Here is a 19441-nt window from a genome sequence, read left to right as displayed (position 1 = left end):
ATATTTCCCATTAGCACTCAGCAGACTATTAACAACCCTGTCTGTTTACTGAAGCCTTTGTTGTATGGTACGAAGTTTGTGTAACCTTGTTTTTATTAAATTCCAGGTCCTGAATATTAAAATTAGTGAAGTCAGACATGAAAGTTTAGCTCATTAAAAATGAACATTCTTGCCAAATAACACATGATATAAAAAAATAAAAGGATTATATCTTAAATATTCAAGTTTTCTGGAGTTTGTTTTATTTGAGTTACAAAATATGAAGTGCCATCAGCAGACTCCTCGTGAGAGTTTGCCAACCTTCTTGTGTTACAAGTATTTACACCCAAAAATCAAGGATATCCATCTAAATTTCCACACCCTGCATTTCTGGCATGTCCCAGAGTTCAAATTTCTGTCAAGTTCTCCAAGTTCCATTGTCAAAGTTTAAATATTTAAAATATTTACAAAGTCCTGTATTCAAAAACTCCCAAATCATACTGTAGCTCGTTCAATGCAAAAGGCAGGTGCCGGAGGTGTAACTGCTTCAGTAGTGTGAGAAAATGAGCAGAGCTGGTGGAATTAAAGGAACTGTTAAACGAACGTGGTCCTCTACAGGGTCTCCATACTTTTACAGGTTGTTCTTCCTCCTCTAAAGAAAGCCTGGGGGAGGAAGTCTGTACATAATTGTTTAAAATTACACGTTGAAATGTCTTTAGCCATTGCAGTACAACAGCTTCTATGATCCTCTCTGGTGAAGAAATGAATATGACAATCAATAAAAGACAGATGAAAGAAAAAAGGCCACCCAGATAAGTCACTAATTCTTGTTCAAACATCCTGATTTTTTTTCTTCAGAGCATCTCCGAACATTAAAATAAAACTCCAATAAATAGAAATACAGCAGAGAAATGGTCAAATAAGACTGATTCTGGTTTGGTCCATCCCTGAGTTTTTTGAGGAGGACAAAAACACCAGAGTGACAAAAGCAAAAAAATAAAAATATCGATGGAAAAAAGCAAAAAGAGTTGATAGGGTACATCCTACACATTCCCATTGTGTCCAGGAAAAAAAACAAACTATTCCTCTGGTTTCCTGAGGCTCATCAGCGAGAACATCCATCGATGGGACGGTTCCCAGCGGGTCAGAAGGTTACACAGAGGTGATGACAATCATGAGGTGTGGCGAGATGCTGGAGATCCTGTTGAGAAGGTCTGGGGCGAGCTGGGAGAGGTGGCTCTCTGAAAACTCGCATGGTGGGAAAATCTGTAGCACATAGGCCGGCTGGGAAGACAAAGAAGGCATCAATTAGGCATCAATTAGGCATGTGAGGTAACAGAAAAGAAACCGCTTTGGTACCAGAGGGATGTTTTATGAAGCAAGATTAAACCAGACTTATTTCACTTAAGTGACTTAGCCTGTTGCTATGGAAACAAAGCCCTCCCCACTTCAGGGTAGTTTTAGCTTCACCTCAGGCTGAGCCAGTGTAAACTGCTACACTGCGAAAATTAGTCACTTATTGTGTACTTAAAATTAGGTCAGATATTTTTAAGTCTTATAAACCTGCACTATATTTTAGCCTCATAGCGGAACCACTGTGTGCCCTCTTTCAATGTCACTTAAAATTAAGGAAACAGACACCCTGAAATCTGTTAATTAAAATACAAAAAGGGGCAGATAATCAGGGGCCAATCTGAATGTCAGTTATGATTATTTTCTCTAGATTAATCAGTGGTAAGTGGAAAATGGATAGCACACCTTTTAAATTTTTTGTGACCACTCAAACTGCCTTAATATTACGTTCATATTCACACACCATTGGTACAAGCATGTTGCCAACAGAAATAAATCATTCAGGCACTCACAGCAAAGCACAGCTTTGAGGCGCATCCGCAATCAAATTATTAATCTTTAAAAACCAAAAATAATGGTTTTAGGAAAACGCTTCACACATATAAGTAGTCATGTCTTACCTGATTGGAACCTGGGTTGGGGATATTGATGATACCTGCAGCCAACTTTGTCTGCAAGTAGTTGATAAAAGCAGCCTTAAGAGCTTGAGTTTGGTTTAGGACATCGTCTTGATCTCGTCCACATGGCAGAGCGAGGAGAAGACAGAAGTCACTGTCGCCCTGTAGAGGGAAAGAAGAGAAGTGTTGTTAGCAGCAATTTAATGAAACAGAAAAATCAGTCAACAGGAGCAAAACACAAGACACGTACCGTCATTCTTCTAGCTACACTCTCCAATTGTGAAGCCTCCAGCCTCATTCTCTGGACAATCCTAAGCAGTGCGCCTCCTTCTTGTAGAGGCAGTGATCGATGAGCCAAAGCTTTGTTGCCACAGACAAAATGCAACTGGACTGCAGCTGTGTCATTCTTCAGTGCCAGCAGGCCTTGCCACACAATAGGGTATTTCTGTTCAAATATGAGGCAAAACAAAAGGAGGAGTGTGTCACATAAAGTCAACTCTTGTTCAGACCAACGACCCTTAACACAATTTTAACTGCTGTGATGAGGTTCGTCTTACCGTGAGCAGCTGCACCATATTAACAGGCTGCGTCATCTTGCCATCTGGTTTTGCCTGGAGGTCTGCACCCTGAGGATGGGAGAGAATAGTGTATTGTCTCATGAACAGTTTCTGTGAAATGAAGATCCATGTTTGCATCTACACTCAGTTGGCCAGTTTATTATGAGGGTTAGACTGAATATTAGGAAAATTAAACAGCACTTGACCACACAGTTGAATCAACACCTCTCTTAAAACAGTTTCAACAAAGACCTTCATGAAGGGAGGATTTATTATAGGGCTTTTCCTTTACACTGCATTAGATTTAGCTAAGTGTATCTAATAAACCGGAGTGTTAGAAGCAGTGAACTCACCATGGTTGGTGTGACACTCAGTGGTGGCTGGTTAAGTCCAACAGGAGACGTCTCTGGTATTTGAGAATGGATGCCTCTTGGGTTCGAGTACATCCCAGAGTACTCTGGAAATGAGCTACTAGGTCCAGGTGTTATTAGCTGAACTCTCTGGGGAGACGCCATTGCTTGCCCAGATTGTCGGATCCCCATCAATCCATCTTTAGGAAGAGGGGAATGTGGCCTCTTAGCCTCTAATGACTTTGCTATATCCTTCTCAGACACACCTTTAGATAAAACGTGTGCTCTTGGAGACAGGGATATGGGTAGGCTGGAGGGTGCTGAAGAGGGGGGAAGTGTCTCTTGAATGTGTCCAGTATGAGGTTCGGTGGCCATGCGCTCTCCCTGCTGGTGCAAGAGCACACGCATCTCTCTTTGTGCCATGTATGTTTCTAGCGGGACACTATTCCGCAAAGGCCCGCGAGGATCTGACTGCATAGTCTCTGGTTTTAGAGGCGTGGCAGATTGTCTTCCTTGAGCCTGGTGGAAGCGTCTGGCTTCATCCTGCTCCCCCTCGTGACTCCTCAAAGAACCAGGATTTACCTTGAGAACCTTGTCCCTGCCAACAGCCTGGGGTGAGGTGGGCCGTGTCTGCATGGGACCAGACCAGGGAGAGGCAAGAGACTCACTGTGCATCCCATAGCTCATCACAGAGAGAGGTGGAGTATTAACCCGAACATCTCCCTGGACGAGATGCCCCACTGGAATTGATTGGGTAACACGATGAGGAGACATCCGTCCCAAGCCTCCAGGAACACTGTGAGGTGGCATGATGACGGACTGCTCTGGATGATGTACACCAGTAATAAACTGCTGCATGGCGGGAAGGCCAGTGGACAACATCACTGGTATGCCCTTGGGTGAAGAGGACCCAATGGGTGAGGACACTTTGGTAAATGGAGAGTGTGGATGACCTGACTTACGAGGTGATCGTGGTTCCTGTTTCACCCCGCTGATATGCGAGGGAGCTCTGTCACCACCCGCTGTAACAAAACCTACATGGTTGCCAGGTGGAGAGGGCAAATGGGGGCTTATCGCAGGACTTATAGCAGAGGTCCAAGGTGGTTTAGCTCCATCTGTACTGTGAGGATCAGCACTTTCCATTTTCTTTTGATGTTTCATTGGCATATACTCTTGATGGTAACTCATTACTTGCTGGTTGCCCTGCGTGAGACGCTTCACTACTCCTTGAGGTCCAGACTGGTAGGTGGATTCCATCTTTTCCAAACCAGTGGCTTCTTGTTTAATAGAGGACAAAGTTGACTGCATCTTGCCAGGATGCACATGATCCGTCTGCGATGAAGGCCCCTTCTGAAGTCCTGAATGAGAATGGCTATACATTTCCTGTTTTATCTGAGGCATGGAGACTAACTGCTGAGATTCCATGTCCCCTGCTGTTGCTTGTGGGATCTGACTTATCTTTGCACTAATCCTCTGCGGTCCCTCTGTTTTCTGGCCTGAGTGGCTCAACACCACCACTCCTTCAGATGTATTTACTCTCAGACCTGAGCAGGATCCTGTACCAAGAGTGGGGCTCTCAACAATGAAGCGTCCAGCACTTCCACCTTCATCACCAATAGATGGTCCATGGTATGATCCAGTATCGTCTTTGCTAGACCTATAGGTTGGTTTGGGTACAGCCATGTCCACACAAGGATTTGCAATGTTCATGTTTACTTTGTCCTCGGGCTCAGGAGGGTTGCAAACACGGCTGATAACAGACGTTGCAGTGGATGCAATCACAGAGATCACAGACTTTGTCTCAGGAGATGGTAGTGAGGCTGGAGGTCGAACAATTGGTGGGGCTGGGTGAGCTGGCATTCTACTATCTGGTAGTGGCGACTTATTTGGCACAGCAGATGGAGTCTCAGAGGGGTTTTGTTCTCGCAGAGTGAGAAGGTTACTAGGAATAGAACTACTGCCTGAAAGTGAAATATTTTTGTGTTTCATTAGAATCTGTCTCAAGTCACTTGTGCCATGATCAATATCCATGTTTTCAGGGTCTGAGGGTAAAGGCTGGTTTTCCTTGGATGTCAATGGCATGACAGATGAAGAGGAGACTCCTGTGTCTTTAGCTTGGTGGCGCCAATCTGGTGGGGAAACAGGAATTCTAGCTGTCTGAATGGGTCTAATATTTGGCCTGTTAGCTAGTGGAGACAGAGATGGTGAGATGCACTCAGGGGGCACCTGCTGAGGCTTTGGGCATATTGGACTCTTGGACTGGGGGTTTACAGATTTGAGATGTTGAATGTGTGCTTCAGGAGAGGACTCTGACTCTGCGCTTACATCTGTAGCCTTGACAGCTGAAGGCTCAGGTTCTGGCTTCCAAGTAGTAGGAGTGATAACAGCAGCAGTTGCTGCTGATGGAGTCGTTTCAGGAATAATCTTTACACTGGAAGCTGTAGAATCTGCTAAAGGAGCTGTCAGTTCCTCACTTACTGAATGTCCTTCCTTTACATCTTTTCTTACTTGCTTTTGGCCTTTAGGACGTTTGGGTGTTTTAGGTCTTCCCTTGGTGCCCTTTTTTGGTGTGGCTGGGAAGACAGGCTCCCCCTGTATGGCAGGTGTATTGGTTTCAGGTCCATCTTCCTTGGTAGGCTGAATGAAGTCTTGCATCTCAGCTTCTGAAGCTACATCTGTACTTTGTGGAGGCACTTGGGTTAAAGATACACTTGCTTCCTCAGCAGTTATTGAGTCAATAGCAGCCATGAGTTCTGTCTCACTGGCAGGATTAGAGGGTTTTTCTTCCTCTGGGTCACTTTTTACATCTGTATGTGGGACAGGTGGTGTCTGTGGTTCTGCTGGAAAAGCTGGATCTGTGAGTTTAGCAATGTTCTCTACTGCCTGCTCCAATTCCATCTCCTGTGAAATTAAGTTAATTGGTGTATCCAGCTCTTTTCTTTCCAAAGTGGCATTTTCCTTTTCTTCATTGTTGGATTCTCCTCTGTTAGCATTAGTGCACTTTGAAACATTTTCACTGTGGTCACCAGGTCTCAACTTTTTTGAAGAATCCTCTTGATTCCCAAGCTCGTCATCCCCTAACTGGAGAAGATCTTTTACCTCAGTGACATTAAGTCTGATTTTGAGGTTCTTGAGCACAGGAGACTTAGGATTCCTTGTCAACTTGTTTTTTCCTCTAACAACCCTTTCTCTCTCTGAGGTGGGTTTCTCTTCCGCAACTGGGGAATCTGTCTCTTTCCCATTTGATTTACCCTCACAAGCCTTTTCATGTACAGCATCTTTATCTCTGCCAAATTCTCTTCCTTGTTTGTCTTTCTCCTCTTTCTTTTGGTCAACTTTTATTGATGAATCTTCTTTACATGAGCTTGATGAATCTTGCACAGCCAAGGAATCTTCATCAACGAAATCCATTTCCTGATAGTCATCTTCAGCCACCTCAGTTTTTTCCCCCTTCCTTGTTGATCCAGATCCTAGGACTGTGGACATCTGATTCGATGAACTCTTTGTGCCATGCGGGGATGTTTTCCCTTTTGACACTCTTGGAATTCGTTCACCACTTTCTGATTCATTTGAATCTGTGTCTTTGTCCATTTTTGGTTTTTCGACTTTAACTGTTGCGCTCTCATCACCTTGTCTGCGATTCTTGGGAGGGCGGCCGCGTTTAGTTACAGGGGTTGGAGCAGGTGGATCTTGTTCAACATTTTGTTGTGTTGCATCTTTGTCGGTGCCTCGCTTTCGTGCAGATCGTGGTGACTCTGTCATTTCCTTTCCAGAACGAGCTGGCGCATCATCTTCAACTGGGGTGGCATACACAGATTTAACATTTCTTCGTCTGGCTCGGCCTACTGATATGCTCTGCTCCAACATATCAGGATCTGATCCATGAATTGGAGATTTGCCTGTGGACTTTGATTCAGCTCTTGGGGATGATCCACGTTTCAGTTTCTCTTTGTCAATTCGCTCACTCTTGCGTGTTGCTTGTTTCTCAGAACCAGAGGTAGATATGATGGAAACTGAAGCAACCTGAGCAGGAGATTGTTTGCCCTTTTTATTTTTCATTTCTTTTATTTTATGCTCTTTCTGAAGTGAAACTGGCTCATTACTTGTGTCATCAACAGGCATCTGTACTTTACCAACTTGAGGTTTCTTCTCTCCCTCAGGCTCTGCTACTGCTTTACAAGTGGAATGGGTCTCTTTCTTTACTATATCAACTTCCTCTGCAAGACTAGTTTGTATTGGACTAGTGGCTTCGGGCACTTCTGGTTGTGTTGTCTCAGGATCTACCTCTGCTTCTGTACTGCCAACAAACTCATCATGTGAATCACGGCAGGGTGGTTTTTCTGTAGAAGCAGGTTTTACATCCTCACTAACATTATCCAATTTCCTTTCAGATGGAGAAAGTTTACATCCATCCATTAAGTAATTGGGTTCAGGTGCTGCTATTGGTGCAGGTTCAGAATCAGATGACGTCTGAGTTGGTGGGTGGTGCACGGGTGCAGCAGGTTCATTTTCTTTTACCTCTTCCTTGATCTCTTCCTTTATGAAAGACACAGGGGGATAAGGAGCGGGAACTGGATTTAGCACAACACATTTCTCCTCTGGTGGGGGAAAGTCCTTGACCACAGTCTGGATGACAGAAGTAGGTGTGAGTCGGGGTTCAGAAATAATCTCTTCAGCAGGACTGATGGGTTTAATTTCTGGCTCCATGATGGTCTGATCTGTCGTTTCAGGGGACTGCAAAGCTTGTTGCTCTTGAACAGGTGCTTTTTCCACTTTATTCTCGTCCGTGAGCATTGCGTCTCTTTTAGCCTCTTGGAGCTGTTGGGTTTTATTCTTCTGTTGTTGTAGTCGCGTGAGTTCCAAAAAACGACTATGGAAAAGGACAACTGGTTCTGAGTCAAGTTCACCATCTACTGTCCCTTGCTGACCAGGTTGCTGGTTTTGTGTAAGCTCCGGATCTTCATGCTTGCGTTCCAAGTGTTGAAGTCGTCTAGAGTCAAGTTCAAAGACGGGGCTGTGAAGGAAGCGGGAGGCGAATAGTTCCCTGCGTTCCTGTTCCTCTGGCTTAGGCTCCTCCTTCCTTTCATCAAGTTTGTCTTCAGATCCACTTCTAATCTTTTTCTTTTTCATGTACCAGGAGGGTGTGGGTCGTGGGGTTGATTCTACCTTCTCAGTATCCTTTCTGTTACGCAAACTTGCAAAGTGAGAATCATAATCTAAAAATGACCAGTTATCTTCTCTGGAAGATGAGAGAGATTTTGCACGTTCAAGCAGAGCCTTTGTATCAGGTGTGATGGTCTGGTCAAGTGCAAAGGAGTAGAATTTGTTCCTTTCAAGATGTGCTAGTTTGGGGTCTGAAAACCTGTCAACCCTCGGCCTCTCAGGAAAAGGGATCGATGTTGAGGGCACAGGAGAGTGGGGTTTGGTCTCTCTGTCCTCCTCCGGGTCAGATCGCACTTCCCCAGGCTCCAAGTCATGCCAAACGCCATATTCCAAACGCTTGCGATTGTGAATGTTTTTACCTAGACTTCTAGAAAAATTCAGATCAGGTAGCAAGTCTTGTTTCACTCTGCTCTCCCATCTTTTTTGTTGCTCCTCCTCCACACTAAGTAAAGGAGTGTTTGGCTTGTTTACCTGTGTGTTGTGTGTCCTTTTGACTAATAACTCCAGATCTGGGTGGACTTTTTCCTCATTTCTACTGAACTCTTTCTGAGAAGGGTCCACAAAGTCCTCCTCTGCATGATGAGGGAAGTGCTGATGTCCTGGGGAGGAGGTGTTGCTCCAATCAGGATCTTCACTTTTCTGTCTGAAGCTCCTGTAGACACGCTCCCTCTTCATCCCTGAGTCAGAGTCAAATTGGTCGAGTTTCTTTAGTTTGTGAGACGGGAAATTATCTGTGACATCTTCAGGTGGTTTACCAACTTCATGCACAAGACTGCGATGTTCCAAGTCCTCAGTTTCACTTCCTTGTGGACTTCCTGGTTTGTCAGGTTTGTCAGACTCACGCTGCTGTTGCTGCTGGTGCATCCGTCTATTTTGCTCCATTTGCTTGCGGTAACTCTGAGAGAGGTCAATGTCAACATGGTCTTCCTTGTTCTTAGCACTTTTGTCAGTGTCAGCATCCTGAGTACCGAATTTGAAAGCAGCATGATGTTCTTGTTCTCTTACACTGCTTTGCTCTGTAATCCCCTCATGTGAAAACCTTCTGGATGAAGTGTGCCCTGGGTGTCGTTTTGACTCCAGTGGGTCCAAAGATCCCTCGGATTTCCCTCTCAGGTCCTCTTGCCCATCCTTCTGAGTGCCACTTTTATCATTTTTGAGTTTTGAATCTCTTCGTTGAGAATCTTTATGTTTGTCAGTGTCTGGCTCTTTCAAATATGTGGTACTAGTACCACAGTCAGAGGACTGAACACTGTCGTCCTCCTCATGTCGGTTTCTTTTCTGGCGAATAGTCCTTCCACCAGACTCAGCAAAGCGCCTTTTTCTTGCTAGGCGATCTGAATCTACTGATGAATCTTTCCCATCATTTCCAATATCAGACTTGAGATGTTTCTTGAGTCGATTTTTCCCATCCAAATCTGAATTCTCACCTTTACTCATTTCAGATCTTTCACTTTTAACAGAGTCATGATGAGCAGTTGACAAAGTTCCAGTAAGAGAATCACCATCACTTTTACATTTCTGCCTCTCATGAGCATCTTGATCCAATCCCCTTCCTCTTCCAGACCCATCAAAACCAGTCTCAAGCTCTGTTTCAGGTAGTGGATTGGATGGAGATTGCCCCTTTGCTTTCCTCGATTTAATCTTCTCAGTTTTGTCTTTGTCACCTTTCTCTTTTCGTTTTGCACGTTTGGTTTTCTCAGCAACTGCCAGTCGGTCTGGTTGACTGCTCTTCTCGCTTTTCTCACTCTTGTCACTCTTCGAGGCATGCTCCAGCAGACTCTTTTCAGATTTGTCAAAGTGTGGTGGTGACACTGAGCTCACACTCCCACTTCGCTCAGAGGACTGGCTGTAAACCCGTCGCTCGGAGTCTCTGGGAGCACGCTCAGATGGTGAAGGCGATACTGTAGGAGTAATAGGTCGCCTTGGGTGGGAAGGGCTCCACCTGCTGCGGTCAGCCTCAAAACGTTCACGCTCCCTTTCTCTTTCCCTCTGAATATATGTGTATTTTCGGATGTCTTGTTCAAAGGGGTCTCTGTAGTCCCGGTAGTCTCTTGGGTCTTCGTGATAACGTGGATCAAAGTGATCCCCCTGATAGTGTTCCAGCTCAGGAAAACGTTCTCTGCTGCGAGCAGCATAGTCTCTTCGAGCATCCTCTGGATAGAGGCCAGGGGTTCTTATATTCTCATAGTAAGCCCTTTCTGCTGAAAATTCATGGTATGGAGGTCTGCGTTCGTCTCTGTAGAGTGAATGGAGAAAAAAAGAGAAAAGTCATAAATTTTGTTAACCTGCATAATTCATCATTTTAAATAAAACTGCACTGTCAGCTCCAGATTGAGAAGAAGTGCTTGCTAGCTCATTGCAATAGAACTGTGGTTCTAAAGATCATCATGCATTTTTTATTTTATTAATTTCATTTGAAAGAACTGTTCAAAATAGCAATCTTAAATTAATACATTAATTCTATTAATTGACAAATTTGTGACATTTTAAAAAACATATTTAGTTGTAGACGTTATCAATTGCATAGAATTAGCAATATGGGCAATTTACCGTCGTTCAGGAGGGATTTCATAGAAGTCTCTAATGTCTTGACCAGATGCCTGCATAGATCTGTAGAATGCCATCTGACTCTCTTGACTTGCAAAATCCACCTTTCATTGATAAAAAAAAAGTTGTTAAAATGCATACACATAATGCATGCATGGAAAATAATCAACCCAACAATTGCGGTCGTTTACCTTGATTTTATTGCCACCAATCTTCCAACCTTTAGTCTCCCTTACAGCTGCCTGAGCAAAGTCTGTGTTGTTGTACAAGATAAGGGCCATCCCTTTCAATCTATCAAAAACAACCTAAAAAACAAAGGTACATTTTGAAAAACACTCAGCGTTGAAATAATCAAAAGCTGCAAATCTTTGGCAAGAGAAAATATAAAGTCTTACCTTTACTACATGTCCATAGCGACAGAAATGCCGTGTGAGGTATTGCTCTGTAATACTGGTTGCCAAACCGTCTAGCCAAACACACGTAGTGGGCATACTTTTCCCAAACCCAAGCTTCAAGGTGAAGAGAAAACATGAATATTATAGACAAAATACATTAAATAGAAAATCTACACAGAATGGAAGTGTTACCACTGTTTAATGTAAAAACACTACCTTTAGTCTGTTGCTCCCCAGATATTCTCCATCCATCTTCTTTATGGCCTTGCAGACACTGGCAATATCAGAATATTGCACAAAGGCATACTGGGGAACTCCATTTACTTTCTTAATGTCAATGTCCTTGAGGAGAAAACACAATTAAGCAATTAAAACCCTTATCAAATGTAAAATATACAAACTTATCAACATGCAGTCAAATGGTAGCATACCACAATTTCTCCAAAGCGTTGAAAAATGTCAAGGAGTTGTTGATAACTGGTGGTCTTCTCAAGGTTGCCTATAAATAGTGTCCTTGTGGCCTTTGGGTGGAACTCATCAATCCGTCCATCCAAGGGCCTGAACTCATTTTCACTCTCCGTTTCTGAGGGGGGGGGGGGGTTATCATTAATAATACTGACATGCTGCTCAATATCAACCTCATATTCTCCAACACCAGAACAAAAACATACAGTCTATGAAATAATGGTTGCTGAATTCATTTGTTGGCACCAAGCATCATCACAATACTGTTTTGTATGTGTCATCACTTACCAGGACCATTCCAGGCAGTAACTTCAATCAGCATGCCAAAGAACAGCTTTCCTTTGGAGACAGTGAGGGCTTTCTCTTGATCCTCTTGCTGTCTAAAGAACACCAAACCATAGCGGTCTTCGGATGCTCCGTGGATCTGCACTGAGGTCACTTTTCCATGTTTCTTGAATTCATGGAAAAGTCCATCTTTTAAACTTGTGTCTGCAGAGGGAGAAACAAAAAGATTACAATCCAATGTCCATTTCCATTAAGACTACTGCGAACGACAGATTTTCCAAAGAATCAAAAATCCTAATAAAGGTCTGGGAATCTTTGCAACAATTACAACAGTAAACTGGCATGAGTGCATCTGTGGAAATATAACAAACAGAGTGACCTGTATACCAGTGGGCTCATATCCAAAATTACTGACTCCCAATCACCAAATAACAGTGAATATATGTGCAACTATAATGAAGCAACTATTAAGACAAATTTGATTGATTTTGGAAGATAACTTCTAGCTGACATTTAGCCTATTTATTATATATTTTATTTAGTACAGCATTCTAAACATGAAATAGACTTGAAAAGGTGAAATAGAGTAATAAATACTATTTTATTATTTATTTATTTGCTAGAAATATTAGCCCAAAACTCTCTGAACATGGTCAAATGATCTCTTTAACTTTGACTTGGATCATGTTTGAAATTTTGCCGTTTCACTTCCGCCAAAATTAATTGCTCAAGTGACTCTTTTACAACCCGACTTGAAACTTGTGAACCATGTAGAAACTCACCTGTGGAGCGCACTGGCAGGTTTTGCACTTTAATTCCAAAGCTTCTGCGTGGCTCATCTGAGTCCAGCCCCATAGAAGACTGAGGAGGTGCATGAGTGGCCGACGACTGCACAGAGCGTGCGCGAGATCCATCACTTGAGCTGCTGTTTGAATCGCTGATGTCACAAAAGATGTAAAAAAAAAAAAGAAGTCAGAAAAGGAGAGAACAGTGATTTGACATTTGCCTGTCAAAGTCAACACAGCATTTGCTAATACCTGTAGATAGTTTGTCCATTGACAAAGTGTATTCATCCAGTCAACAAACCCATTAAACATGAAGCATTACTATCACAAAAAAACAAAAAACAAATGCCACACCTGCCACTGCCCGTGCTGCTGGTGCTGCTGACTGAATCAGAGCTTGAAGATCTGCTGTGGGATCGAGATTGTGGGCCTCTTCCAGGGGACAAAGGAGCCCTTTTAGGGGAATGAGGAGTTTTGGGGGTTTGTCCTGTGGTCCGTTGTGGGGAAGGGTGTCTTGACTGTGAGGAATGAGATGATCGGCTCCGACGGTGATGGTAGGTTCTATCAACACGTCGTCCTCTGTCATCTCTGTATAGGTCACGTCGTGTAGAGTTAGTCAGAGTGAAGGGATCTCGAATCCTAGAGTCAAAATGTGGGTCTGATGCGTCAAAGCTTCCCCCAATGGCACTGCTCCCGGGGCCAGCAGCAGCAAACATAGAACGATCTCTGTAATAATCAGCGTTGTAGTGGCGCTGTCTGTCGAAAGTGCCACTGCGCTCATGGTGTCCATATGGGCTGTGGTCATATGCACGTTCACGGCTTTCTGAGCTACTGTGAAATAAGAACAGGGTAGAGATGGAAAAACAGTTACTATGGTTCTAAACAAAGAGGCAAAAAACAATTTCCTGTTGAAGCCATTTTGGTTTCTAAATGCAGAATAGTGACAATCCAAGTGGCCAGTACAGCAAAGACACAGCTGAGAGCAGCCCAATAAGATGTGGGGTCAATGTAAGTAGCTTAATACTGGTATAAAGACCAGTGCCAGTATTTTTAATGTACAGATCCTGTCAGTCTTGCCGTGACAAACTTCATTAGTCTGTCTCTCAATTTTTGATTTGTTACCATTAAAAACAAACATTGCTCTCTTCTATGGAGTTCCAGTTTGTCAACTAAGAAGACAGAAGTGCTGACTCTGATACACATTAAAGAAATTATTTTTAACTTTTTCAATCAAATGTGACATTTGGGAATTTACAAGGTTTTAGGTACAAGAGGAGCATTTCAACAATGTTTAGAAAATGATACCAAATAATTTGACTTCTCAAGACAAAATGGGGTCAATATGGGAGCTATCTAATGCTGGCACTGTCTGTCAATACTAGGGATGCACCGATCGATCAGATGGTGACCGGTTTTCAGCTTAATCATCCACGACCGTTGACCAGCCGATCAGTGTCAGATATAGTTGATTCTGTGTTGATTTACACGCACGCACCTGCCTGCATAGTAATCGACTATCGTCACAACCAAGCTCAAACTAATTGGCGGTGTGGACGTTCACCACCATAAATGAAAAAGGCATAAAATGTGCAATAGAGTACGACAGCGGTGATGTCATCTGTGATGTCACGCTTCTACTTGCAATGTAGAACTCAGACATACGAAACCATTTAAAAAATCCAGTTAATACAGACATGGTCTCAGAAGCTAAAACTGTAAATACAATTGACTTTCAGAGCGTAGTTAAATTAAAAATATGGATTACGAGCAAGGGACTTGCCATGAAAGGAAAGAAAGAGGAGCCGATCGCCAGGTTAATTGAGGGAGGGTGAATTGCAGCAATAGCACATGAACAATGCACCATAGCAATCATTCCCCTTCCTCTTCAAATAAAACTAAGTTTCATGAATTTCAGTATATTTGTGAAAATCTAAACTGGCTCAGCTATATGATATGAATGTAATACCTATAAAGAGAAAATTAACCGTGGAGGAACAAAAACTAAGTGCCCTATTTAAAGTATAGAATATGGTCTAAAGTGCATGGTGAAAGCACATTCAGGGCGTGTCCAACTCCACTTTGTCCACTGTCACACAAATACCTTGTATTTAGTCTCTTAATTAATCATAGGTATGTTTTAGGTGAAATATGAATTACATGAATCAGAGTGTCAATTCCCATTGCATTCTTATTGAAATGGTGTCCTATGCAAGTTGAAGAAGTTGCTTGTTACATACAAGGGGACTGCTGCACTTCCGGGGTTATATACGAGTTCAGTGATCTTGCCTACGTAGGCACAACTTACCATCTGCATTATGTGCCTTTTAAATAGCAGGCAAATATTGCACCATTGACTTTAGCCCAGGTTTTTCTTAGTCAATGGCACAATCACTTTCTGCTGCCTCAAGATAGCAATGTGCCAACACTGCACCTGAACACACGACCAGCACGCTCGTGGACGCACAGATTGCTCAAGTAGATTTGCTGCTTTAAGAACTTAAGAACTACCGCTGGCGGTAAAAGTGACAACTGCATCACTGGAAATCAGCAATAATATTTGTACTGTGGCGTGCACTGGATGTAAGACAGGACCCTAAAATATTGAAATGGTCATGAAAATTGCAATCGGTGCATCTCTAGTAAATGCTAATACGGACGACTTCAGTGGCGCTGCGCCAATCTCTAAACTGTCAGTCGCCTAAAACGACGTTTCATTTTCTGAGAGCAACAAAACTGCTAACAAGCACAGTTTTCTATACTGTAAATTCATAAACAGTCACATGAAACAAAGCCGCCCCAGACTGTGAAAGTCGCTACAACCTTCTTTGTTTATCTACTCATACCAACACACGTATTCAGCAATTTTGAAATGCTGTTCAGTTTCTCTCAGTGACTTTCATTTGCAAAAACACTGAGCACTTTTGACTCCTCTGGGTGGAGCTGATTTCAGAGGCTGACTGTTCATGAACTATTGCTGGTAGGAAAAATAAAAAATAAAAATGAAACATTTCTTTTAAATATTCAACTGGACAATTCTATCGAGGAGCACCATTGTGAAATTTAAAATGCCATGCAGAGTTTAGATTAATTCATTTAACGTGAAAACAATACATTGTAGTACTTATGTGATGCTGAAAAAAAAGAGGCACTTATTTTAAGAAATGACATAATATATATTTTATATGTGCATTTTATAAAATATATATATCTTTCCTCTCATCCAATTAATATGTTCCCTAGAAAGCAGTGCAAAACCTAATATTAGACAAGGCACTAAGGAAGGTTAGAGACAGAAAATATGCAGAGGGCAGAGCAATACCAACCTTTTGGAAAAGAAGTTACCGAAACTAATCCAAATAAAATCTAGGTGGTCAGAATGTGAGAGCCCGAATGAAAAACCAAGGGGAAAAATCAATTGATCTAATTAGGCAAAAACGGTTCTCTTGAATCGCACTGCACGTTATCTTCAAATACTGTGGAGCACCAGGCCAGTAGATTGTTGATGTATAATCCACATTAGGCTACTTAATTCTCTTCACTGGATGGAAAAAGGGAAAAACAAAACAATCACTGAAATGGATCTCTTTATGGATTTCAGGACATGTGGTAAAAAAATGTGGAACATAAGACCTTTATAAATAAATATGGATTTTAAAAAAAAAGATGATGAACTTCAGGGTAATTCAGCGCATTCCAGGTTGACTACACTGTAAGTTGTTGCCCGAATGGAAGATAAATCCAACTGGATCAGTCTGGTCTTGTAGTATGAGGAAGTAGTATGCTCCAAAAACTTAGGCTTTAGCTAAAAATTTGATCAAAAATGTATTCCACTGGTCTATGTCAAGTAGTTTAACATCACACAAGCTTGGAGACTCACAGACACTATGACCACAGCACATAAAATCCTCATGGGCTTATAGGCACGACATAATTCCACAATCCATGGATCTCATCAGGTGTTTGTACTGGAAATCTTCATCTTTTGTAGTAGCATTTCAAGTTACTTTGAAAAAGTTGTCTTCAGCTCCCTGTAACATACTTGGAGTGCTCTTCTCCTCGCCGAGGCCTTACACAGTTACATCCACACTTGAGTAATCCAAATGAACCGCAGCTACACCTATCCATACTAGGGTTCACATCAGTACATCCAACATGGGGTATCAGTATTACGTACATCCAGGAGGATACATCCCAACTATGTGGTCTTCATGAGTCTTCGTGGCCATCGATCCAAAACAAGAATAGCTCCACAAACTTTGCTGGCTGGTTGTTTGGATCCTCAGTGTTCTTGAAAGTCTTCTTGGTATAGCTTCCATGTTTGGGACAAAAGGTGTTAATTATATCTAGTAAATCTCATCCTAAAACGACTGAGAGAGCCTAGGACACATGTACTACATCGGTCTTCCTTGTGATGAGTAATCCAGAACGGGCCGTATCCACAGATGCAAAAAAATGGTAAAAGTAGTCCAACCATCAGCTGCTGCTGCTGCTAAACGGAAAAAAATTGACGACCCACGATGGGAGATCCTTAAAGTAATAGATATATTACCTGAATAAATTCTTCAAAGAAAAGTACATCCTTCATAATAGGGATTTACTTCCAGTTTCAAGCGATTCCAAGTAAAAATCAACGTTAGATCCCATATTTTGGAGAAAAATGTTTTTAAAATATCCAAAAGCTCCCCAAGGTAGCTTCCCGCAAAATGTAATAAATCCACAACTCACCAGGATATTCCTCACAGATGTAATATCCAAACCAGATGTCAAACCTTGAATTATAGTTACCTTACCAAATGACAATGTGTAGTTAATTTACTTAGATCCCGTGGGAAAGGCGAGTCAATTATGATGAAAAGTGGAACGATCCCTAATTACCTTTGTGTGACCCCCTTGAGGCATCTGTGCCTCACGGATAACCCCTCTATGTGTTTAGGTTTTACACCTATCCAATACCTAGATCCCCCTGGATTTTAAGGGGAGGCCGTGTCCACTTACCCATCTATTCTCCGTTCATAACGTCCCTCTCTGGTGTGAAGGGACACAGGTGGGCCAAACACTGGACCAACTGTTCCCCTAGAGAATCCTGTAACGTCTCGACTGCTCGAGGGGGAGCTGTCTTCAAGGCCCCGAACAGCACTAGGGACTGACCCAGGTTCATTGTAGTCAGTCCGAAGGTCCCTGTCTCCCATCTTGTTGACAGCATTGTGAGCCTTCTGCGCACTTTTGATATCCACAAAATCCACAAAGGCCGCAACACCACCCTCTGACCCCCGTTTCCGCAGCACTTTAACACTTTCCACACGTCCATACCTGAGAGGGAATTACAATGAAAACAAACAGGAAATTACATATACACCACCTAACAATAGGGTTGAGTGCAGCTGTTTTGTCTGTATACCAGAGTCTGGCGAGAGCATAAGTGGCACTGATACCATACGCCAATAGTGATGATTCATATCAGTTATTAACCAAAGCAAATTTCCACTGATGTTTCCTTTCCAGACACACAGGAACGAACCGTCTGAAAAAATGGATGGGTCTTAAATGGTGTCTGCATTGTACAGGATGTTTATGCCTGGTGTTTTTAAAACATCTTCAAAAGTACTAGTGTTGTTCAGACATCCCTCGGTGGCCTAACACATGACAAATGTCAGCGTTAAACTACTATAAAAAGCACATCCTCACACACACAGCTGCCACCAAGCCACTAGTAAGGAGGTACTACAACAGCTCCCATTAACTGTGACTGGATATGGCCTAATGATTGTTTTGTTGCAGATGTGTTACTCGAGTAGCTTCTAAATAACGTATCAACTCACAAAGACATCATGTTATTACGTTACATGGCTTCAAATTACTCCAATGAACACGGTAAAGCACACAAGTGTACGCTGTTTGCCCCTCTTTAAAGTGAAGCACTCGCTTACGAGCGGGAGCAAAAACTGGTTTGCAATTTTACTTGGCGCTTGGTCAAATTAGGAAGAAACAACGAGTGTCTTAGCAGAGTTAAAGTAACGTTAGAGTGATGGCCACCGACGACAAGCGGCTCAACAACTTGCTAACATTTGATCATCAGCCCGGTAGCCTCGCTGATCGGCACATAAATATTTATATGCTTCTCCAACATCACCGCTGACCAGAGAAATAACGTCGTGTGTGAGACGTTTCCAGCGGCTAAATTAGCACCAGTCATCTAATGTTACTTGACCTGCTATCGTTAGCTGCCGTTTGGCTTGTGCTGATCATGAAAACGTCTTGACTTCCCACAAAATGGTTGGTTGGTTGGGTGTTAGCTCGGTGGCTAACAGACCTAGCTCCACGAATCTTGGCATTAGCAAAAGTTAGCCAAATATTTGAAATCGTAAACATTCACACTTGAGCGCTACTATTCCCGAAATTTCTATTTAAGAAATATCGCTGTGGTGCTACACAGCACAGGCAGCACATCTGAGAGCCCCCGACTTGTAAAACTTAAAAAAAAGCTAATGTTAGCAGTGTTAGCATTAGTCGCAGGCTACTCAGCGACACTAGCTAACCATAGTGCTGCACCTAGCGCGGGCTGCCTCGGTCCGTCTTGCGTAACCCACCGTTTAAAATGCTCCACAATCTTCTCCTCTCGAACATGTTCGGGTAAATTTCCCACCCAAAGGTGTCTGGTTTCCCGAACCATCTTGCGCCTTTCTTCCCCCCCTCACACACATATGATCTGGCACGTTTCTAATCCCCCCCGGTCGGAGGTCCGCCTGAACAAAATGAACGACGGTGGACTCCGTGAACAGTGTGGGCCCTGCAGCCTGCGGTCCGCTTAGCTTTAGCTGCTGCGTCCTCGATCCCTGCACGGGGACGCGCGCCAGCCTCGCTCCTGATGGGTTTGGGGTGCGAGCTGCGCGGCCCCGTCAATTTTGCGCGAGCACAAGGGTGAGCACAAGGTTTGTGTGCGGGGTC

At 43.0% G+C, this 19441-nt stretch overlaps 1 protein-coding gene across 2 annotated transcripts; it reads right to left on the bottom strand.

The window, feature by feature from the left end:
* Positions 1–219: 219 nt before the first annotated feature.
* On the bottom strand, positions 220–19306 carry LOC139207441 (msx2-interacting protein). Of its 2 annotated transcripts, none has more exons than XM_070837167.1 (15): positions 19084–19306; positions 17492–17806; positions 12851–13327; positions 12494–12648; positions 11715–11915; positions 11393–11544; positions 11178–11303; positions 10962–11075; positions 10758–10871; positions 10570–10670; positions 2860–10255; positions 2507–2575; positions 2200–2394; positions 1953–2111; positions 220–1263 (listed from the first exon to the last, which is right to left on the bottom strand). In XM_070837167.1, exons 1-15 carry the CDS (start codon positions 19164–19166, stop codon positions 1132–1134), a joined length of 9789 nt encoding a protein of 3262 aa, XP_070693268.1. In that variant the 5' UTR covers positions 19167–19306; the 3' UTR covers positions 220–1131. The 2 variants fall into 2 exon arrangements, with proteins under 2 accessions (XP_070693268.1, XP_070693275.1); XM_070837174.1 differs by having other exon boundaries at positions 12851–13324.
* Positions 19307–19441: the final 135 nt, after the last annotated feature.

Source organism: Pempheris klunzingeri, chromosome 2 (genome assembly GCF_042242105.1).
Source record: "Pempheris klunzingeri isolate RE-2024b chromosome 2, fPemKlu1.hap1, whole genome shotgun sequence".
NCBI lineage: Eukaryota > Metazoa > Chordata > Actinopteri > Acropomatiformes > Pempheridae > Pempheris > Pempheris klunzingeri.
Note: the sequence above shows the minus strand (reverse complement) of the source record. Positions and strands in the feature narration are given on the sequence as shown.